The sequence below is a fragment of the Physcomitrium patens genome, chromosome 5, assembly GCF_059467195.1.
Source record: "Physcomitrium patens ecotype Gransden chromosome 5, ASM5946719v1, whole genome shotgun sequence".
In the NCBI taxonomy this organism is placed as follows: domain Eukaryota; kingdom Viridiplantae; phylum Streptophyta; class Bryopsida; order Funariales; family Funariaceae; genus Physcomitrium; species Physcomitrium patens.
This window is the reverse complement of record NC_143414.1, coordinates 12,516,768-12,536,346: the sequence shown is the minus strand read 5'-3', so window position 1 is coordinate 12,536,346 and position 19,579 is coordinate 12,516,768. Positions and strand designations below refer to the sequence as shown.

General features: G+C 37.2%; 1 protein-coding gene across 8 annotated transcripts; it reads right to left on the bottom strand.

Moving 5' to 3' along the window:
* Positions 1 to 7,047: 7,047 nt before the first annotated feature.
* LOC112282167 (alpha,alpha-trehalose-phosphate synthase [UDP-forming] 1) lies at positions 7,048 to 17,712 on the bottom strand. 8 transcript variants are annotated; one of them, XM_024519495.2, is made up of 21 exons: positions 17,410 to 17,712; positions 17,015 to 17,167; positions 16,283 to 16,374; positions 15,057 to 15,391; positions 14,549 to 14,649; positions 14,094 to 14,297; positions 13,426 to 13,610; positions 13,055 to 13,169; positions 12,723 to 12,824; positions 12,114 to 12,264; positions 11,837 to 11,925; positions 11,371 to 11,419; positions 11,099 to 11,205; positions 10,684 to 10,871; positions 10,246 to 10,363; positions 9,675 to 9,845; positions 9,395 to 9,514; positions 9,086 to 9,173; positions 8,781 to 8,911; positions 7,758 to 7,874; positions 7,048 to 7,630 (listed from the first exon to the last, which is right to left on the bottom strand). In XM_024519495.2, exons 4-21 carry the CDS (start codon positions 15,301 to 15,303, stop codon positions 7,103 to 7,105), a joined length of 2,811 nt encoding a protein of 936 aa, XP_024375263.1. In that variant the 5' UTR covers positions 15,304 to 15,391; positions 16,283 to 16,374; positions 17,015 to 17,167; positions 17,410 to 17,712; the 3' UTR covers positions 7,048 to 7,102. The 8 variants fall into 8 exon arrangements, with proteins under 8 accessions (XP_024375263.1, XP_024375262.1, XP_090106693.1 ...); XM_024519494.3 differs by having other exon boundaries at positions 16,829 to 17,167; positions 17,565 to 17,678; XM_090250567.1 differs by having other exon boundaries at positions 17,565 to 17,678.
* Positions 17,713 to 19,579: the final 1,867 nt, after the last annotated feature.

Here is a 19,579-nt window from a genome sequence, read left to right as displayed (position 1 = left end):
GATTTTGTCTACAATTAAGTATAAATATGTGGAGGTGATACAAAAAGGCAAAGTATCACTTCTTGAGGCTTTCATAAATGTCATTTCTATATTGCAGAATAGTAAGAACTAAGATTATTATAGCCAATAGCATTAAAAAAAATAAAAAATAAAAAAAAAGATATAAAGCACTAATAGATAAAGAATTTGAAAAGAAAACAAAGTCCCACATATGATTTTTTTTTATATGGACAATAGTAGTATAATTTACTTATACCTTTAATTTTTTAATAAAAATCTATTTAGAATTATAAAAATTATTATATTTGTTAAATTTCCATATTCATATATCATAATCATGCATGTTAGCTAAATCTTATCTTATATTTATTTTTACTCAACAAAAACGTATTTTTCAATATCTTTTATATTTTAATTTATTTTATTTATAAATTAAATACTTTTATGATAATATAGATTATTATAAAAAAATTAAAACTATTTTTGGTTTTTAAAAGACTTATAAAAATGTCACAAAAACTCAATAAATTTTTCTAAAACAAAAAAAAAAAAAAAAAAAAAAAAAAATCTTTTTTTCAAATATATTCTTTTATTTTGTCTTATTTGAAATTATTTTAAATAAGGCTACCATTTATATACAATAACTATAATCAAGTACACATGTTAGCTTGTTTCTATTGGTAGTTAATAAAAGAAATAGAGGACTTCCAATAAAAAAGTAAAATCTTTATTGTGGTTTTTTTTTTCAAGTCTTCACTTAATCATATTTAAATAATATATATATATATATATATATATATATATATATATATATATATATATTTTAAATGATTATAAATACTTTGTTAAATTTGATATACCAACTTATAGATTCCTTTGGCTTGTTTTACTTAATTTGATTCTACTTTGATTGTCTTTGTTTACCTTACTATTTTCATTAATCCTACCAAATTAAACATCATCATAACTTCTTCTTTCTTTATTAGCTATAATAATATAATATTTTTTCATGTCTTTTCTTTCTAATAATCTATATCTATAATACTAATTGTAGAAGTAGACTATTTGGAAAATTATTCATTTAGAAATTGATTCTACTACATTCTTTATATATCTTGATCTTATTTCAATATGCCACTTCTTTGAATCTTTTCAATGTATCAATTAGAACTTTTCTTAAAGCAAATCTTGTAATGAGTAATTTTTATAGATTAAAGAATTTATCAAAATTTTAAAAATTACATATTAAAGTGAATAATATACTATATAATTTTGATATTTTATTACTATAATAGTACAAACTTAATTTTTTAAAATCCAAGAATCAAAGAATATGTAGCCAAATGTAAAGTATTGGATGTTTTAGATTTATTAGAATATTTCAAGGCCTCTAATGGTATAATAATAATTTTTTATGTATGTATATATATATATATATATATATATATGTATATGCACATATATCTTAATTTTATTATGTATATATTTTTTAAAAATAATATTAAAAATTATATATTTACAAATTATTCTAAAAAAATATTACAACAAAAAACTAAGAATGATGAATTTTTATGTGTCCAAAACATATCAAGATGAGATTTTTTTTATACATTTATTTTAAATACTATTTCGAAAATATAAATAAATATGATAAATCTTATATTTAGAAGATTCTACAATGTAAGTCTAAATATTCTGGATTTATTCTAATATATTTCACAGGCTATATTTTTTAAATAAATTATTAAAGAATAATAAATTAAAAAATATTAAAGATGAATTAATGCAAAGGTGTAAAATATAATAAAATACATATAAATAAGTTTAATAGATGCTCAAACTAAAATTCCAAAATTTAATTTAAATTTTTTAAAATAATTATTTTTCCAATTCAAAGACTTGTAATAATGGAAAAAAAGGTTTAAATTTGGAATCAAATCGAAGATACACAAATAATAATAATAATAATAATAATATAGTTATGATCTTATATGGATTCTTGGACTAAACTAAAATTTAAATAAAATATGTTTTGACAAAAATCCTCTTATATCTATATGTTAAATCTTAAAAAAACTTTAGTGAATAGAATTCTGTATTAATATCTATTTATTTCTATTATTGATATATATATTCCTATTTATAAATTTAATTTTATATATATATATATGTATATATAATCTAAAAATCTAAAGATATCTTTAGCTCAAATAATCAATGATTATTATTCGTAGTTGAAAAAGAAGAGAAATTTAAGCTCATTCTTTAAGCCCAAATGTTTTAGTTATATATATTAAGAGAAATGTTAAAATAATCGACTCATTTACTAAATAAATCCACTATATAATAACCATCACCAAAAAATTGCATCATCTCTAAAAACCATCTTTACAATTATGGTTCTCATCTCCACTTCCCTTATTCCCAACTCTTGCTTTCTCTCAATTCCTATCTTTTTTCATCTTAACCTCCTTGTTCTCAAGTGCCACTTCCTTTGTTCCCACTCTTCTTCATCTTGATCCCCTTGTTCCCCTTCTTCAATTATCAACCCTCATCCCAATCCCCCTTTATTCTCCCTTGTTCTTGATAATAAGGTAGATTAATTTAGTAAATGGGTAGGTCAGTTTTATATTTTCCTATACATATATATATATATATATATATTCATATGTGATATTATTTTTTTGATAAGTAAGAAAATTTATGTCTATAAAAAATAAAATAAATTAGCATGTGTAAGTTAAAGAACATTTTATGTTTTTTAGGAAGTTTTTTAAGAAAGAAATGATTTTTTTATTTAAGGAATTTTTTTGTCTACTTTAAGCAAGGAAGATTGAAGAGCAATGTAAACACAAACCAAAGTGTATGCAAAAAAAATCTGTTCTTTAGATAGCAACAAGGAGATTAGACCAAGCTAAAATGAACGACAATGATTGTATAGGTGACATTGGAAAAAGAGTTGAGCATAATAATTGATGCCAGCTTAGTCAAAATAATATGAGACTAACGGGACTAGTAAGTGTAAGATATCAATAGCATTATTTAAAAACAAGCAATTACATTACAAAAAAACAAAAAACGAAAAAACAATTAAAACATAGAGCAAAAAAAGTAGATATTTAGAAAGCACAATCTTGCTTAGTAGAGCAAGAAATTTAGAAATAAATTTGAGTGACATATTCCAAGTCAAAGCAAACATGTATAATAAAAATATAGTAATTAATAATTAATAAATAATAAAATTATTTAGAAAAAAAATCATATATTAAAACAAACTAAAAAAAGAAAGAAATAGGAATGAGCCATTTTAAAATCTATAAAAGAAGTGACAACAAAAAAATAAAAGAAGGAAAAAAAATTAGAAAAAAAATAATTAAAATGTTCAATCATCAAAGCAATTGAGATGATTAAAATAAGAAAATAATAAAAATTAATATAATATAAAATTTAACAATAAGGTCAAAAAAAAACAAGCAAAAGTATAAAGAGATTCATTTAAAAATAGCAATGAGATGATGATGAAAAGAAGTTAGTGAATACAAATTAATAAGATGTGGATTTCTTTAATAGTAGCTAAAAGAACATCAAAAAAATTAAAGACAAGGAAAATTATTGGTTTATTTAGTGTATATAGAGAGGAAAAAAAGGTAGAAAAATTTGTCACAAGGTTTATTATAAAAACAACACCATCAATCAACAAGTACAATTTGATGAGAATGTTTTGTGTAATCCAACAAGCAAGGTTAACATAGGAAATAAAGAAAATATAAATCATTAGAGTGAACAAGCACAATATGGAAATATGTACAATGATTACAAAGGGATTAGGCAAAAAAGAATTAACAGTTGAATGATGAGATAAGCTAAAAGTCAGCAAATTATTTGCAATAAACAAGAAAAAACTAGAAATTTCATACAAAATATTTTGTATTTTTACTACAGTAATTTCAATTTTACTAATTTTATTTTATTTACTATTCAAGAAATCCTTTATTTAAGTCAACATGTAAACTTAAATTGAAGAATGAATTTCACTATTAAAGACATATTATAGAATATGATGGTGATTACTCTAAATAAAACTTAAAAGTCATATAATGTTTTTTGGTTCTAACCAGTGTAAGATGAAACTTCACAATAATAATTTATAATGATTACTCAAAGAATTTTTTTGAGATCTTCATGTCTAACAAATCTTTCTCAATTATGATTAGTGTTTGACTTTGATTTTTTTTTTTTTTTTTTTTCCATATTAAGTTCATAACATTAAAATCTCCAAAATAAATGAAAAAAAATGTACGATTTTTTTTAAATGAATTTTTATTAAAATATATACATATACATGTATACCAAAAAATATTTGGTCGTTAGAAACCAAACATTGGCAGTTATCTTCTTTTTCCTCATCTCGTTTTTAATTTTCCTTTTTCCTTTTCTATCACGAATTGCTACAATCCCAAAGAGAGGCAGACGCACAAGAGCATCGGTCCAAAATAATTACCACCTAAAATAGATGGCTAATAATTCCACCAAACTGATTGGCAGTTCAAATCTCAACCGTATCATCCCAACTTTCCGATGGAAAAAAAAAAATAGAATTAGAAGCACCCTGTTGCAAAAACAAACAAACCACCGAAGCAAACAAGCAAGCAATATTAAAAAAAAGCAAAGATTTCCTTGTGCCAGAAATGCAGGGAATACCAGAGACATCAACTGAACTGGAGATCGGCGGAAGAGGAGGACAAGAAGAAGAACGAAGAACGAAGAAGGGAGAAGAGGGTCCTGTGCATGGTTGGTTTGCCTACCTGGCCACGCTCTGCAACGCAGAGTTGATTTCCCACAGTGCCGCGGCCTTACCCGCCGAAAAACATTCTATAAATGAACAGAGTCATTTCGATTACTGCCATTATCTTCAGATAGCCAGCAAGCCAGCCAACCAGCCAGCAGGAGCTAAACTGAACCTCAGATTTTGACAAGCTTGACTTGTGCCGCAGGCACTGCCTTTAATATGAAGGCGAAGATCGAGAAGGAAAAAGCAGGCACTTGGCCGATTGGGAAAGACCTTTCCTGGTCGACGGATGTGATGCAAGGGAATAAAGGCCCCCCCTCCCTTTCCCAACTCAGGAATCCTCGGGAATGCTGCCGCTCTCAGCATCCCCGCAACTCCTTCCCACATCTCGAGTAAACGAATACATGCACACACAGATTCGAACACACACACTTTCACATTTATATATGTATATATATACCAGTATACTAGGCTGGTTCTCACGTCCCGGGTCTAGAATTTGGGATCGGTTCAGCCGTCTTCTTTGCAGGAGAGAAAAGATGATCGGTCCCCAGAGCGTTAGACGACGCCACCATCCCGCATTCAAAGACTTGTCAACTCACGTCACGTCGATCTGCAGTGTTACGGTGTGTCCGCTTGTGTGTGTGTCTGATTCCTTCTCTGCTGCCGCTTCACCGAACCTTCAAACATATGGCAATCTAGGGCTGTGTCAAAATCTTGGGATCTTCACCCATGAGCTCGTTTGAGCACCAGAGCGTTATTCCTCACTGACTGACATTTGCTTGTGGCTCCTCGCACCCGATCAACGCATATCTACCGCTCTATGAGTCTTGTGTCAACACGACAGACGAAAGTCACAGCCGCCTGAGTGACATGATAGGCACCCATGTTGTCACACGAAGCTGATCGATCGGCGTTGAGCGTCAGTCTGACATAGAGAATTTAGAATAGCTTTTTTCCGTTACATGGGTCCAGTTTCTGCTTCAGTCAGGACGACATGTTGGACGTGATGAGACTTGCACCGGTGCAGACTCTTGTGGGCCTCTGGGCTTGGGGCTTGTGCATTGTACTAGATAGAACTCACCTCTCCTTCTCTTCCTCCTTGCTCTTGCTTTTCATTCCAAACATGCAGAATGTGAATTAAAAAAACAAAATAGTGTCTCAAGGGGACTTTGGAGGATCGTGTGTGTGATTGCAGAGTTTAGTAGAGATTGATTCCTTTATCCCTTCCACACAACCCACTGTTGTTTGCTGTAAAGCAAGTTTGGAATTAGGTGGTTACAAGTCATTTTAGTCACTACTACATTCCAATCAAGTTTATGTTACTGTTCTATTTGTCAGTATGTAAGTATCTGTGTGTGCGCTTGTATATAACATTAGTTGGTGCTCACACCAATATTCAGTAAAAATTCTAGGAGTGTTAACTGGACTACACCTTGCTTGTCATCAATCGTTTCGAAATGAACAATATTGAAAGAGAGTTGTTTTAGAGAAGTGAACTCTTAAAAAATTCGAAATCTGACACTCACATCTCAAAGAATTTAGAATCGATTGTCATTCTAATGGTTTGTGATTTATGGTTCTATGATTGTGTAAGGCAAATGTGCTACTTAAACACGATATTTTCACTCACACCCATACCCACACTTTTCGCAAACAGATCCATGCATTCCTTTACGACGAAGCATACTTTCGAAGGAGAAAAAAGGCTACAACAACACAGAATGACCAGGCATTGCCTTCTGACTACTTTGGAAGAAAAACTTCCAGGAAAGACAACCAATGGAGAAGGACACTAGCAAAGAGAACCCTCGAGTTGACCTGCTCCATGGATGTGGATATCAAAACATCATCACAAGATATGTTTATACAAGATATTCAATGATGCCTGCTGGCTACAACTGTGCAGAAAGGCACCCCATGTGCAAATCAATGTTAGCTCTATGCTAAGGGCCTCCATATCCAACTCCACCTGATGGCAAAGTATCCTCATATTTAACCGAAATGGTAACTCTACTTTATTTACATTTAGGAAGTAATGATGGAAAATGAGAAAATAGTACAACACTTACCAAGGATGGTTTAGGCACTGAGCTCAACACCCCAGGCATTGGATACCTCATCTTTGATAAACTCCAGACACATTCCATTTGCCACAGCATGTACTTCTTTCAGGAAACAACCAGGCCTGAAGCTGACATAACGCCATGTAAGGAGAGATAGTGACTGCAAAGTAGATTGAATCTTGCAAGTTGGAGTAGCGTTACTGGTACTGGTACCAGTAACATATCAAAAAAATGGTTTTACTGTAATTCATAAATCATGCCTAGGGATTCCGTTAGGCAACGAATCAGCAGAACATGGGGACACATGAGGACCAGACCCTGAACCGACCGATAACACCGATTGATCTTCTGAATCCAATTCACAGGGACACGCATCAGCAAGTGACTTAACAAATGAGACGACCTCGTTTACTGTATCCAAATAATATCGGGCGGATGAACGTTTCTTTCCCACTGCACAGGAGATGTACGTATCTGACGACACATTCACCAGGTCTCCCATCAGGTCTCTATCAGAGTACGAATAGATACTGCCGTCTTTGGAGCTGTTCGATCTTGAATGCGAAGAACTGGAATGAGACCCATTATGATCCGGAGAAATAAGTGGGTAGGTCTTAGTCCGGACCACGCTTGTTTTGTTACTTTTGGATGATACGCGATCATATGACTTGGCAGGCAACCGTGGATCTAAGTTCCTTTCCATCTTTCCATTGCTGCAACGATAATCTCTATGGAGTACTATCTCCGGATCGAAATAGGCAAACACATCTTCATCCTGCAAATGCTTTGACTCGTCAAAACACTAGGAAAACGAAACAGACTATAACAGCATAACGAAAAAATTGCATGAGTTCAACCATTATCGATGTTTTCGAAGACAATGTAAGGGTTGACATAATCACCTTGCTCAAAAAATGGCCCACGCACATGACAAAGTCAAACTGAATATTTGATGTGTATGAACCATTAGGATATTTGTTACGTAAGATTTCAAATACGATCCGATCGATTGCAGCACCCTGCCACATGCAGAGACACAAATAGATTAGATGCCAAAGTAGAATTCTATCTAGTAAATTTTACAAAACACAGTACTCAACCAAATGAACAACAGAATCAACGCCTGTAAATGCATATTATATAAACCACGTCAGGCAGATTTTCATTAGTCTGTTAAGTTTTCAAAGTCAAAGAAACCCTAAAAAGCTAGACTGAATTTCCGTACTCAAAACTGTACATCGTCCATAAGAGAACTACAAATTGAAAACGGATGCCTTTGAATGAGCTTCAACATCCACATTAAGCATGTTCATTTTGATTGATTAACAATTCTCATCAGATTGATAATTTTGGAACCAAAATTTCTCTTTCCTGTGCAGATTTTTCCAGATCTGTCATTCTCAGTCAAAGGAGGGCACGCATAAGTTGCCCAAGTAACATGGAAGGGAAAAGAGAGCCAAAACCTCCGACTTCTTACGGGACTGGAAAAGAAATTATGTGAATTATTATAATAAATTTCATCAAATCATCACAAATTTGCGTGGAAATGGGTAACGAGTCAAGACGACATAAACACCAGAGATGTCTTGGATTATTGCAGTGTGTGACTCTCAAAATTGCACTACATTCAACTTTCAAGTAAAAACATACAGACCGGTGTGATTGAACGAATATGAGATTTGAAACGAACTCTGAAGCAATATGACTCTCAAATTCTAGTTAGAGCAAGATATCTTCTAACACCAACTCATGTATGATCGTACCATGATATCAAATAGTGGGTTATACTGACTTAGAAGCAGCAGTACAGAAAGGTGGAATTCTAGCTGAGATAGACGTGTAGAGATTGCCATCGAAACAGAGGCATAAATGTCTATCGAACAGCACAAAAGCAGTAAAAGACAAACGTAGAAATAAAATCGTACCTTCGAAACACCGATGGGTCGAACCTCCACCGACTTTTGCCCTTGAACAACATCCACGGCTGCATTAGAGATCGGACCTGTCCATAGATGTTGGAGCATGTTTCGAGCTTGGACCTTCCCAAAATCCACATCTGCAAAGTATTATAGATTAATACGGAATTAGTCGCTGACACTCTTCCACTACGGAAATTTACTCAATCCAATCATGAGAGAGCTGACTAAATTTCACTCACATGGATTGACAGAAAAGGTACACCCCAGCAGTAAAATTGTTACCAGAAGAAGCAGAAATATGAAGAACATACCAGCATACTTATAATTCCAAACCAAAGATGTCTCTCGTTTCTCCACATAAGATCGTGGCGTTCTTTGGCAGAAATAATCAAATACACGCTGTAAAAACAAAACCTCAACAAAGTGAAATACTGGCAAATTCAAAAGGAAAAATTTCCTTGCAAAATGAAAACTAAATACTTATGAAGAATGCTAGAACGCTATCATTCCATACTGATCAGCGAAGGCCACGATGCATTGTACAAAATATTAACAACACGAACTAAAACTGAAATCCAATCTCTGATAAGCCAGTCATCCACGTAGCCCACACCTCTTACCTGCACATATTCTTTCCAATCCATGTTCAAATGCTCCATAGTGGGCATCCAATTACCACTAAGATCACGCAAATACATTCCATTTTCAGCTGCGAGCCAAATTCCATATTCTCCAAAGACCTACAAAACAGAGGCGGATTATTGGGCTTGGAAATCTCCGTAAACAAAAATATATCAAATTGTTCGAAAGAACGCCAAACAGACAGGTACAGTTACACCTGCACAGATCACCCAATGCTTGTAATACAACCCAATGGAATGCATGAGGTAACGGAGAAACCTCTTCCAGTACATCCAGCCTGCTACCACTGAGGATGACAACGTCAGTGTTGGGATCAGAGCAAAGAGTCTTGAGGGAGTCTTTCATGCCTGGGTGTAAACCCAACTTGGATTCCTTTATCTGATCCCGCCGTGGAGCTTCCACTGCAGCAGTGATGGTCGAATTGAAACCCTGATTGCAACATTTGTGCACCACAATCCTGTGTTAATAAGACCCTAGAAAGTGAACAATTCATACATAAGGAAATCTAAAGTCGACACAAGGTAATTCACAGCTCTGAAGGACTTCTTTTCAGGCGCTACTACTTTGAAACTTTTCAACTAGCTTTTTGGAGGGGCACCGGTAATAGACGCCAGTGTTTGACAAAAATCCGGCTGCCATTCTCACTAATCTTTCTTTACAAGAAACCTACCTAGAAGAATAATAACTAGAAACACACTTATCAATTCAGAAGTTGCCAGAGTGCTCATATGTTTCTAGTCGCGCGGTGAAGGGAAATCACAAAAATAAACATTATTCACAAACCGAAGCAATTGAAGAATGAGAAACCTGGTGCGTCTAGAAAACTCACAAAAATAAGTAATCGATTAGTACACCTCCGAAAACTTTCCTTGGCAGTATCGACTGGTAAAACTGGAGGTTCATTCAGCGTTCGAAGCTCAGCCTCCACGTAGGTGTCGTTCAGCTCACTAGCATTCGCAGAACCTGTATAGTTAGTATCTTTGCAATCAAGCTGCAAGAAGAAGCCATGTATGAATACATTAACGATAATTTCGTTACATAATTATTACAGATTGTCGCTGCTTCAGTTTAAGATGATACATTCACCATTCTAGAAGTTACTGGAGAAGCAAATCATCAAACTTCAGCGATCACCTGCAACCACCAGCAACTAAGTAGAACGAATGCAACATATCTGGATAGTGCACACAGGATACATACGTGAGGACTTAGAACACTGGGTAAGTGCAGTGCCCTGCATAGGACGCCTCTTGGTACTCAATATCACCTGACAAAGTTAACAGCCCAGGCCTGAGCCGTGTGGGTCATAACATGAGTGAAGTTGTGACGATGCCGTTCCTTTCTTTCCTCATCACTCATTGTCAGAGCCTCTTCGATAGCTTTGTACATCTCCCTTATATTCCAAGGATTCACAAGTATAGCCCCAGCTCCTAAAGACTGGGCTGCTCCTGCAAACTGCACAGAATGTTTGCTTCAGTAACTGAGACCAAAAACGTAACAAACAAAACAAAATGTAACAGTGACCAGTATCTTACTACTTGTATCTTTAGTGCTTCTCTTTCTTTCAACGAAATATCAAACGGAAGTGAAGTCCAGTAGAACTTTATGAAATGCACTACGAAACCAGACACAGTTTTCTCTTGTAACTTAAAAAGATTCAAGTTGTAAATTAGCAGACTGACCTCACTTAATACGAGTACACCTTCAGTGTTCTTCATATGCTGGCAGGCAACATACTCATAGCTAACAAGATTCATCCCATCTCGCAACGAAGTCACCAACACCACATCTATACAGAAGTAGAGTTCAGACATAAGATCAAACAATTCTCAAAAAACAGAAGCATTCAAGGGCTACTTCTATCATGTCAAATTGGTAACCTCACTCTGAAGAACACTCGCTCTACACTTAGCAAACATGAAAATGAAGTGTTACAAGTGGCCAAGAGTAATACCTGTGCTGGCATACAAAGCACACAATTCGTGGAAAGCCAAAGATCGATCCTGCAAACATAGAACACATTCACTTAAAATCAGCTCGGAAAATGCCAGTCGTGTCTCAACAACAAAGGTTGGATGGGAAATTAAAGAAATATCCAGTATCCCTCTCATGGGACTTCAATCCCCACTACACTGGTCTTTTGAAAAGAACCAACAACTTTCAAGTGATTAAACATAAATATAGTCCAAGAATTCAGGACTTCAAGAGCGTATCAGTCACATTTTCACAAATCCATATCCAATGAACATCAAACATAAAGCATGATTACCACCTGTCTACTGAATGTGAATTAACACTGCTTCACAAGATCACTTATCACTCTAAGCCGAAAAACGTCCTCTCCCTAGCAGGAAAAAAATGAAAAATAAAAGAATTCGAAGGTGGTGCAATGAGGAAGAGGACACGAAACAGAAACGTACCAAGTGATTGATGGGCACGAAAGTAACCGTTCCAAAGCGACCATTTATACGTCCAACTATTTCATGGACCTGACTGGTCAAACGTTGATCTGCACCGACCAAATCCCTTCCGTCAACTCAAATAACACATTGTCTTCAAAACGATCTGATTCTGTCTTATCCATGCTACTGCAAAAAGATAGAAATAGAATTACCAAAAGCAATCAAGAAGAGTTGAAAAACAGAACGGTCCAGTTTAATCAATAAAAGCGAAATTAAATAAAGTGGAGTGTCTTACACTCGTGAACATCTGTTCGGGTTGGCACAGCAATTTGGACAAGCATCACTTTCTCGCGCCATTGAGGATTCTTTTCCAGAAACATCTCAAATGCGAGCAGCTTCTGGGGAATCCCTTTAATCATATCGAGACGATCAACACCCAACATCACCTGTTAAAAATTACAAACGTAAGTTTAAAAGACCATAAAGCAAGGCGACTCATCCAATTTCATTAGGATGCCGATCGAAGAGTTAATTCTTCCGGTGCAAAGGTGACAATCCTTCTCCGCATAACGACGGCATTGATTACACTCTACTTCAAAATGTTGTCTTAATAGCCTTAGTAGTGCGAAAAGTAACCATCATAAGCATCTAAACGCCACTCGTGAGTTATGAAACACCATGTTAATCGTCTACTAAAAGGACAACTACTACCCCAAATTTGTACGAAGACATTTTGCTTATCGAGGAAAAAGACCTCTCAAGCCAGATCCAAGGTCTGCCCGGCCAGAGTCGAATATTTTAAAAAGATGATATCGCACTTCAATATCCAAAACCCTAGAAAGGCTTATTGAAGCCCTGTTTCTTGACAGCTGATACAAACTTGCTCATCGAATATAATACTTACCTTCCTGCCTGCAAAGAAACGCAACAACTCCTTCACATGGAGCTTCACCTGCTCTGTTTCTAGAGCTGAAATGAACCTCTCAGGATCGATACCTATAGGAAACTGCAAAGCAAGCAATTAGGTTTTCTTAATCCACTGTGGAAGAAGGTTTCACCACATTTTAAGCACTGCCACCTTCACTACAACATCACCAGAGTACCAGCATATGGCGGAGAAGGAAGTGAAAGTAGTGACACTAGCTTCTGTAAACGATGTTTAACTCCAAACGTGCACCGACGCACAGCTTCTTCCTATCCCCTATCATACAGGAACAGTAGATGAGAGAATCATACAGCTGCAACACGAGTAAGCTTTCCTTGGTCCTCGACACCTTCTGGAGTACCCTCCAGCCCCAAAATGCGTGTACATGCGCTCACAAAATGTCTTGCGTAGTCATAAGTATGAAATCTGCATTGCACCACATGAAATGTTCCAAGTCACACACTCTAATAGCTAAAATAGGAACTCGAGTTCAGCTGAACCAGTTCATACTAAAACTACACAATAAACTAAAGAGTAGAGTGGAGTTGACAACCCAACAGTTGTAGTCACAACTTCACTCGCATGAAAATAAACAAACTGCTTTCTTTCAACGGATTCGCCACACTGCACAATTCCTACTTCAAGTGTTGCATCAAGAGACAAAGGTGCAAATAGCACCCACCCAATGAGATCTGCAGTGAGCACAGCCTTCAATAACTCTGAACGTAGTGGCAAAGTCCGATATATTTCAGAGGAAGGGAATGGTGTGTGCAAGAACCATCCCACTTTCATGTGAGGATTTAACTCCTTCAATTTTTGTGGGAGGCACATGAGGTGGTAATCGTGACACCAGACCACATCACCCTCCTGTTAACAAAAACAGAAAGGATGTTATCAACACATGTGTCTCTAACGACTTCAAATTACTTCTACTCATGGAAGGTGAATGATTGCTGGTCTTGTTCTGAAGACTCAGACAGACGATTGAGACAATCTGACTGATTCTAAACCAATATGCCTGAAAAATAGCTCCTTGCAAATTGTTGATCGACGAATTCATGATCTCAAAAACCCAACATACTACATTGCACCCACCAAACACAAGCATAGCCCTGTTTGTATGCGCAGTACAACAACAATCCGCTGCACAAATTCTATGTGATCCGACCACATCGATAAAAATTTCCAGCATGAGTGTGAAACTAGACAGACTAGAGATAATCAAGCGCAAAGAAAAGTCAAGGAAGTAGATAACGACAGCTCAAGTGCTGCCAGTAATAGTAAATATGAAAAACATGCAATCGCTCGCGACCAGGATAGTCAATTCTGGTAGAAGAGAGTACAACTTACTTGATATTGTGAAAAAACAATCTTAGCGAACAAACTATTTGCGTGCTGATAAGCTTGAAATTGCGAATCCAAGCTCCTGGTTGCAGCGAGCCGATCCGCCTGAGGCAGTCCAATGTAGTGGAAGAGAGGCCAAAGCACATTGTTGCAGTAGCCATTGTAATATTGATCTACCGTATCATCGTCTAGAAACACTGGAACGCAACCCTGAAACTCACAAGGTAGACACATAAGAATTGTTCCACGGAATCAGTGTATGTCAATGCAAAAAATAATAATAATAAAATAATCTGACACTGGCAGGAACACGAGTTATTGCCGCTTGAATCTCAGGAAAAGACGCTGTTGGGCGAAAGGCAAACACCAGACCAAACAAGTGCCATGCAACCAAAGCTCTTTCCTGCTGCGCAAACAAGATTAATCCAAACTAAGCATATATCAAAGATCACAGGACCAACCTTCAAAGCTAATGCCTCCGTCAACGAAGCACGCCCTTTCTCATCATGCACACTGACACCTGGCCATCCAATCCACCTTGTTTCGAAACTATGCTTCACACCTGCACGACATTGTTCATATTACTGATCAAGCTGTATATAATCAGACCTAATGTGTATAAAAGGCGCCTGAACTCATCGTGCACAATCCAGTGAAACCAAATCTTAAAAACAGTGTGAAGTGATGAAGGAATTCCTGGAGATCAAAAGTGCAAGCACGATAGCATAGAGTTGCAGCTACCTGGATTTGGAACCCGGTTCTCTGTCTATTGAATCCCGACACTACGTACTTTGTCGTAATCACACGAGAATCAAGACCAAGTTTATATATGCATCAATCATAATATATATCTAAAATATATGGCACATCACTGTTCACGCAACACATTATGTATGGAGTTTTAATAGAAACACCAACGTGGCTAAATAGTGTTCCTTTATTAAAATTTATGGGTTTCAAGGACCATACCCAAGAGTGCACTCACGAGCCCCCCGGCACTCAACTGCAAATCCCACTTGTCCCCCTCCAGGCGAATTGCAGAAACAGGAAGGCGATTGGCAACCACCAGTAATCTTTGTTTACTTGGGTGGAGCTTTTCATTCAGGTTCCTAGAACCTTCGTAGTTGTCCATATGTGCACCTGCTTTGCTGTGACTGCTCTGGGGTTCAGTAGCCGCCCACCATTCCCCCATTCTGTTCCCGCCGCCGCCAACCATTCCCCCATTCCCCCCCAGGGCCTCACTTTTCGCATCAACTTCATCACCAAGCGTATAACAGCTTCCGCTCCTTCTCAGCTGGCGCTCCCTGACCAAACGTTCCACCCGAGCAGACGTGACAGATGGAGTGAGGCTCACTTTCGGGACTGAAAGATCATGCTTGGCCTCATCCTCAGTAAGACTAGTAGTTCGAATTAGATTGGAAGGCCTACAGTTCAGTTCTCCCAAGAAAGAAAGAGAGGATCGACGTTGAGGTGTACTGGTGGGAACGGAACTTTCGTCTCCTTCCCATACTTGTTTCGTTTTCTGTGAGGCCTTTATTGTCAGAGAGTACGGCATACGCCTCCCCTCTGTCAATAATATCTCTCCACACAGTTCGATCAACCTTGTTGTACCTCTAAAACTCTCTTCCTGTAACGACTCTCGATTCCATTCGAGAGCTATACTCAAATATTTAAAGACGCTTGTTCAGTGAGTTTCAGGAAGTTAAAATGTAAACTAGTTGTAATGTATGTCACAATCAATCCTTTACAACGCTTCAGTATCTAGCAACTTGAATGGCAAGAAGACACAGGATTGACAATCCTCCAGAACTGTCCTACATTTCAGTTTACCAACAACTTTTAACCGGAGCACCCGGCCACGAAACTTAGACCAGGCTGAAATCACCATTCAAGAAGAACTTCTCAAGAAGCCCTCAGCCTCACTGAAAATAGAGTTAAGGTTTTGGACAGGACAAAACAGACCAACAGCCTGACAAAGTCTGGATTCCTTCAGGGAAAGAACTGGAGCACTATTGCTTCGCAAACCAGATTTCAGCCGAGCGCAAACTTCCTTGCAAAAGGTTCAAATCTACAATAACCCGTCCAGCTGAACCATACCACCATACAGCCCACAGTGACAACCAGCACATGTACAATATCCCAGCCTACTGACAACCACCACTCATGAACGAAGAGATTGAAGTTAAGGTAGCCACCTTAGTCTACCAGGTAGACTTCCTGCTCCACAATGGATAATATCTGAACGAAAGGAACGACGAGGCGCGCATGCAGAGCCAGAAATTCATCACTGCATCAACAATGCAAATATCTGAAATGCAGCGTAGCCATCCTGAAGGGAAAAAAATGTGTAGCACAAGACACGCAGAAACTTCAAACTATTGAGATACAATATCAATACACTTTCCAAACTCATACTACAGTCATCCGCTCGAAGTGAGAGATAGGGAAGTTGGAAGAGACAGGCACGTTCGGAGGAGTTGGACCAGATGACTACAGCAAAGTAGGACACTAATCAAACGAGGAAATTGATACTATAAGTGAAAGAAGAACGATTCGGTCGACGGTCAGCCGAGCAATGTTTGCACTAGGACACACCGGCCGGTCCACAGGATACGTGCAACTTGGATACACACACAAACTTCACTGAATGGGAAGTGGAGGAGAATGTAGAGGACATTGCAAAAGTGGAGAAACTCTACATGGCGATGAGGTCCAGGACAAGGAGGAAAGGATGAACGGACCGGACGAGTTTCAGAAACCACGGTGCCTCAGCTGCTGCTTCTCACTCGCACGTGCTCTCTCGGACTCTCTTGTCTCCAATACTCTCCTCTCTGAAATCACAACCCTAGGTGCTGGACTCCTCTACACCGCTTATGAAAGTAAGGTTGGGAAAGGAAAGGAAGAAGACGGCAATGAGGTCTACAAACTTGCGGAGGAAAATCGTCGACCGAGAGAGATGGTCTTCACTAAAGCGACTCCTCACCACACCGCTCCTGGAGCCTGGCAGCTGGTTTGTGACCATCGCTTCTCTCTTCTCGACAGAAAAAAATATCCTCGTCCAGGCTTTGCCAACCTATGAACTACAGCACAGCACAGCACAACAGCACCACCACCTCCGTCAGGCTCCTCGTCGCCTTCAGAGACACAATTTTACGGCTAAAACTGTCCTGCTACTTAACTTACACAAATCAAACCGCAGAAAAGCTCGGAACTACAGAAGTCTCATCATAATTCAATTCTTTCAAGGCAGGAATAAAAAAAACTGAAAAAAATATATAAAAATAAAAATAAAAATAAAAACCAAAAAGAGCGGCATCAGCACCTCCCAACCTCAGTCGCAAGATCCATCGCTTCAAGAAAACAAAGAGCGAGGCAGAATTGAAAAAATATACAACGACACGATCCGTCCAGTCAGTTCACTAGAAAGGGAATCCCTAAAATCAATCGAAAGAAAAAGGAAAATGGTCGGCTGCTGACCATGAAAGGGGCTTTGGGTTGGAGGGCTAGGGAGGCTACGCTGCTGGCTGGCTCTTCTAATAAGTTGCCACTACTACTCTACTGGAACAGCAGCGCCTTCTTCGAATCTGGAAGAAGCTGTGTGACCCCGCCGCAATGCCCTCCCCCCCCCTAGCCTCCCTTTCCGTTCCCCTTTACCCTTTCCATGACACCCTCCCCCCCCCCGACCCGTCATTCATCCATTTCCAGCTCCCTAGTTCTCATCCATCATCTGCTTTGCTTATTCATTCGCTCTGCAGGCTCCACGCAGCCACAGAGATGTTTGTTGCATAATGCAGAGAGAACATGAAATATAACCATGCCTTTCTAATGGATAATGTTCCATGGTTTCTCTCCTTTGTTGTTGCAATGCACCATCCATCTTGCAATCAAACAAATGATCAAAATGTGTGACACACATACATATATTTAAAATGGTTGCTGGAGCTACAATTGGAGTGTGAAGTAATCATTTAGAAAAAAAGGTCTTGTGAATAGTACAGTTGTCAAAAAACACACACACACACACACACACTTTTTCTAACATCATATTTATGTTCTATCCAAAACAACAATAATAAAGTACATAAAATGCATTAAAATGTATTCAGAAACTTTTGTGGTGGGTTTGGAACCACAAGGTGTCCTCTTTTCCCTTTCCTGTCCTTCTTTTTCCAAGACTATATATATATATATATATATATATAAACATTTATTTTGTTTATTTTTGCTTTTTCCTTACCTTTTCTTTTTAGTAATGTTATTTTTGGATAAAGATTTCTATGATTACTAGGGGAGCATGGCTCATGTTTCCATCTGGAATTGAACATGAGTAGGGTGAAGAATTGGAGGAGAATGAATATGGGGTGGGTGGGACTTGGCCCCAGTGCCAAGCTGAGCTGCTGAGATGCAGCTGTAGACTGTTTGAAAGCTGAGTCACAGGGTAGTAGCAGTGGCAATACCATCATCCCAGTCAAATAGAAATAGATAACAAGCTAGCACCCTGCCTGCCTGCCTGCCTGCTTGCAATGCAATGCAATGCAATGCAAGCACAACAACACCCAACACCCAAGTAGGTATGGAGTCAGCCAGCCATATGATATGAGAATGTATGGGCTTTGCAATCTCAGCCCCCCACCCACGTTTTCCCCCTTCTCTCAGTCTGGCCTCCCTTCCTTGCTCCCTTCCTTCCTTCCCTTTGTACCTGCCTGCTTTTCCTTCTTTCCACCACACCCACAAGAAGGATTGAGGGAGAGTGAGCTTGCTCCTGTCATCATACATTGAGTTCAGTGATTGAGGACTACCGTCCCTGACGTGCCACAACAGACTTGGTCAACCACGTGAGGGAGATCTTTATTATTATTTTTATTCTTTCCCATCCTTGCCCATTCTATACTCTAATCACCACTTGCCCTTCCATATAATGTGATGTGATGATGTCAGTGATACAAATACTAAATTATTAAAGTGTTTGTTGATAAATACTCCAAAAGTAGGGAAAGAAATTTAATGTTGTTTATTGATGGCATAATATAGAATAAACAGGCAGTGAAGAATGAATGAATGTTTTAACTGAATAAACAAATAGGTGTGCTACATTAAAATTTATTTAATTTAGCATGTAAATAGGTTTAACTGTTGTTGAAAATATTACCTACAAAGAGAAATTTTATTTTCTTGATTCAATTTATGATTTTACATTAAGAGATTTATTAGAGCAAGAAAAATATTTTATAATACATCCAGTTGTTGCATCAACAATAATAATAATGTAGGAAATTGTAATGAATGGATGGTTTCCATGGATTAGTGTGGTTAATTTTTTTATGATTATGACACACATACACATATATTTTTCATATTTCAAGCTGTATTATTTATTTAAGTTTTCATGTATAACTATTCAATGAAGCCATACAACAAATAATTAGTACATGTAAGATATTTTGGCTGTAAAGAATATGGATTCCTTGTGGAGGTGCAGATCCATGAGTGAT

Coding starts and splice junctions, on each gene's coding strand:
- LOC112282167 (XM_024519495.2), bottom strand. CDS start 15,303: ATGGTTGGCGGCGGCGGGAACAGAATGGGGGAATGGTGGGCGGCTACT. Junction 14,298..14,548: donor CGGAGGCATTAGCTTTGAAG/GTTGGTCCTGTG, acceptor TGTGAGTTTCAG/GGTTGCGTTCCAGTGTTTCT. Junction 12,265..12,722: donor GTTTCTTTGCAGGCAGGAAG/GTAAGTATTATA, acceptor AATTTTTAACAG/GTGATGTTGGGTGTTGATCG.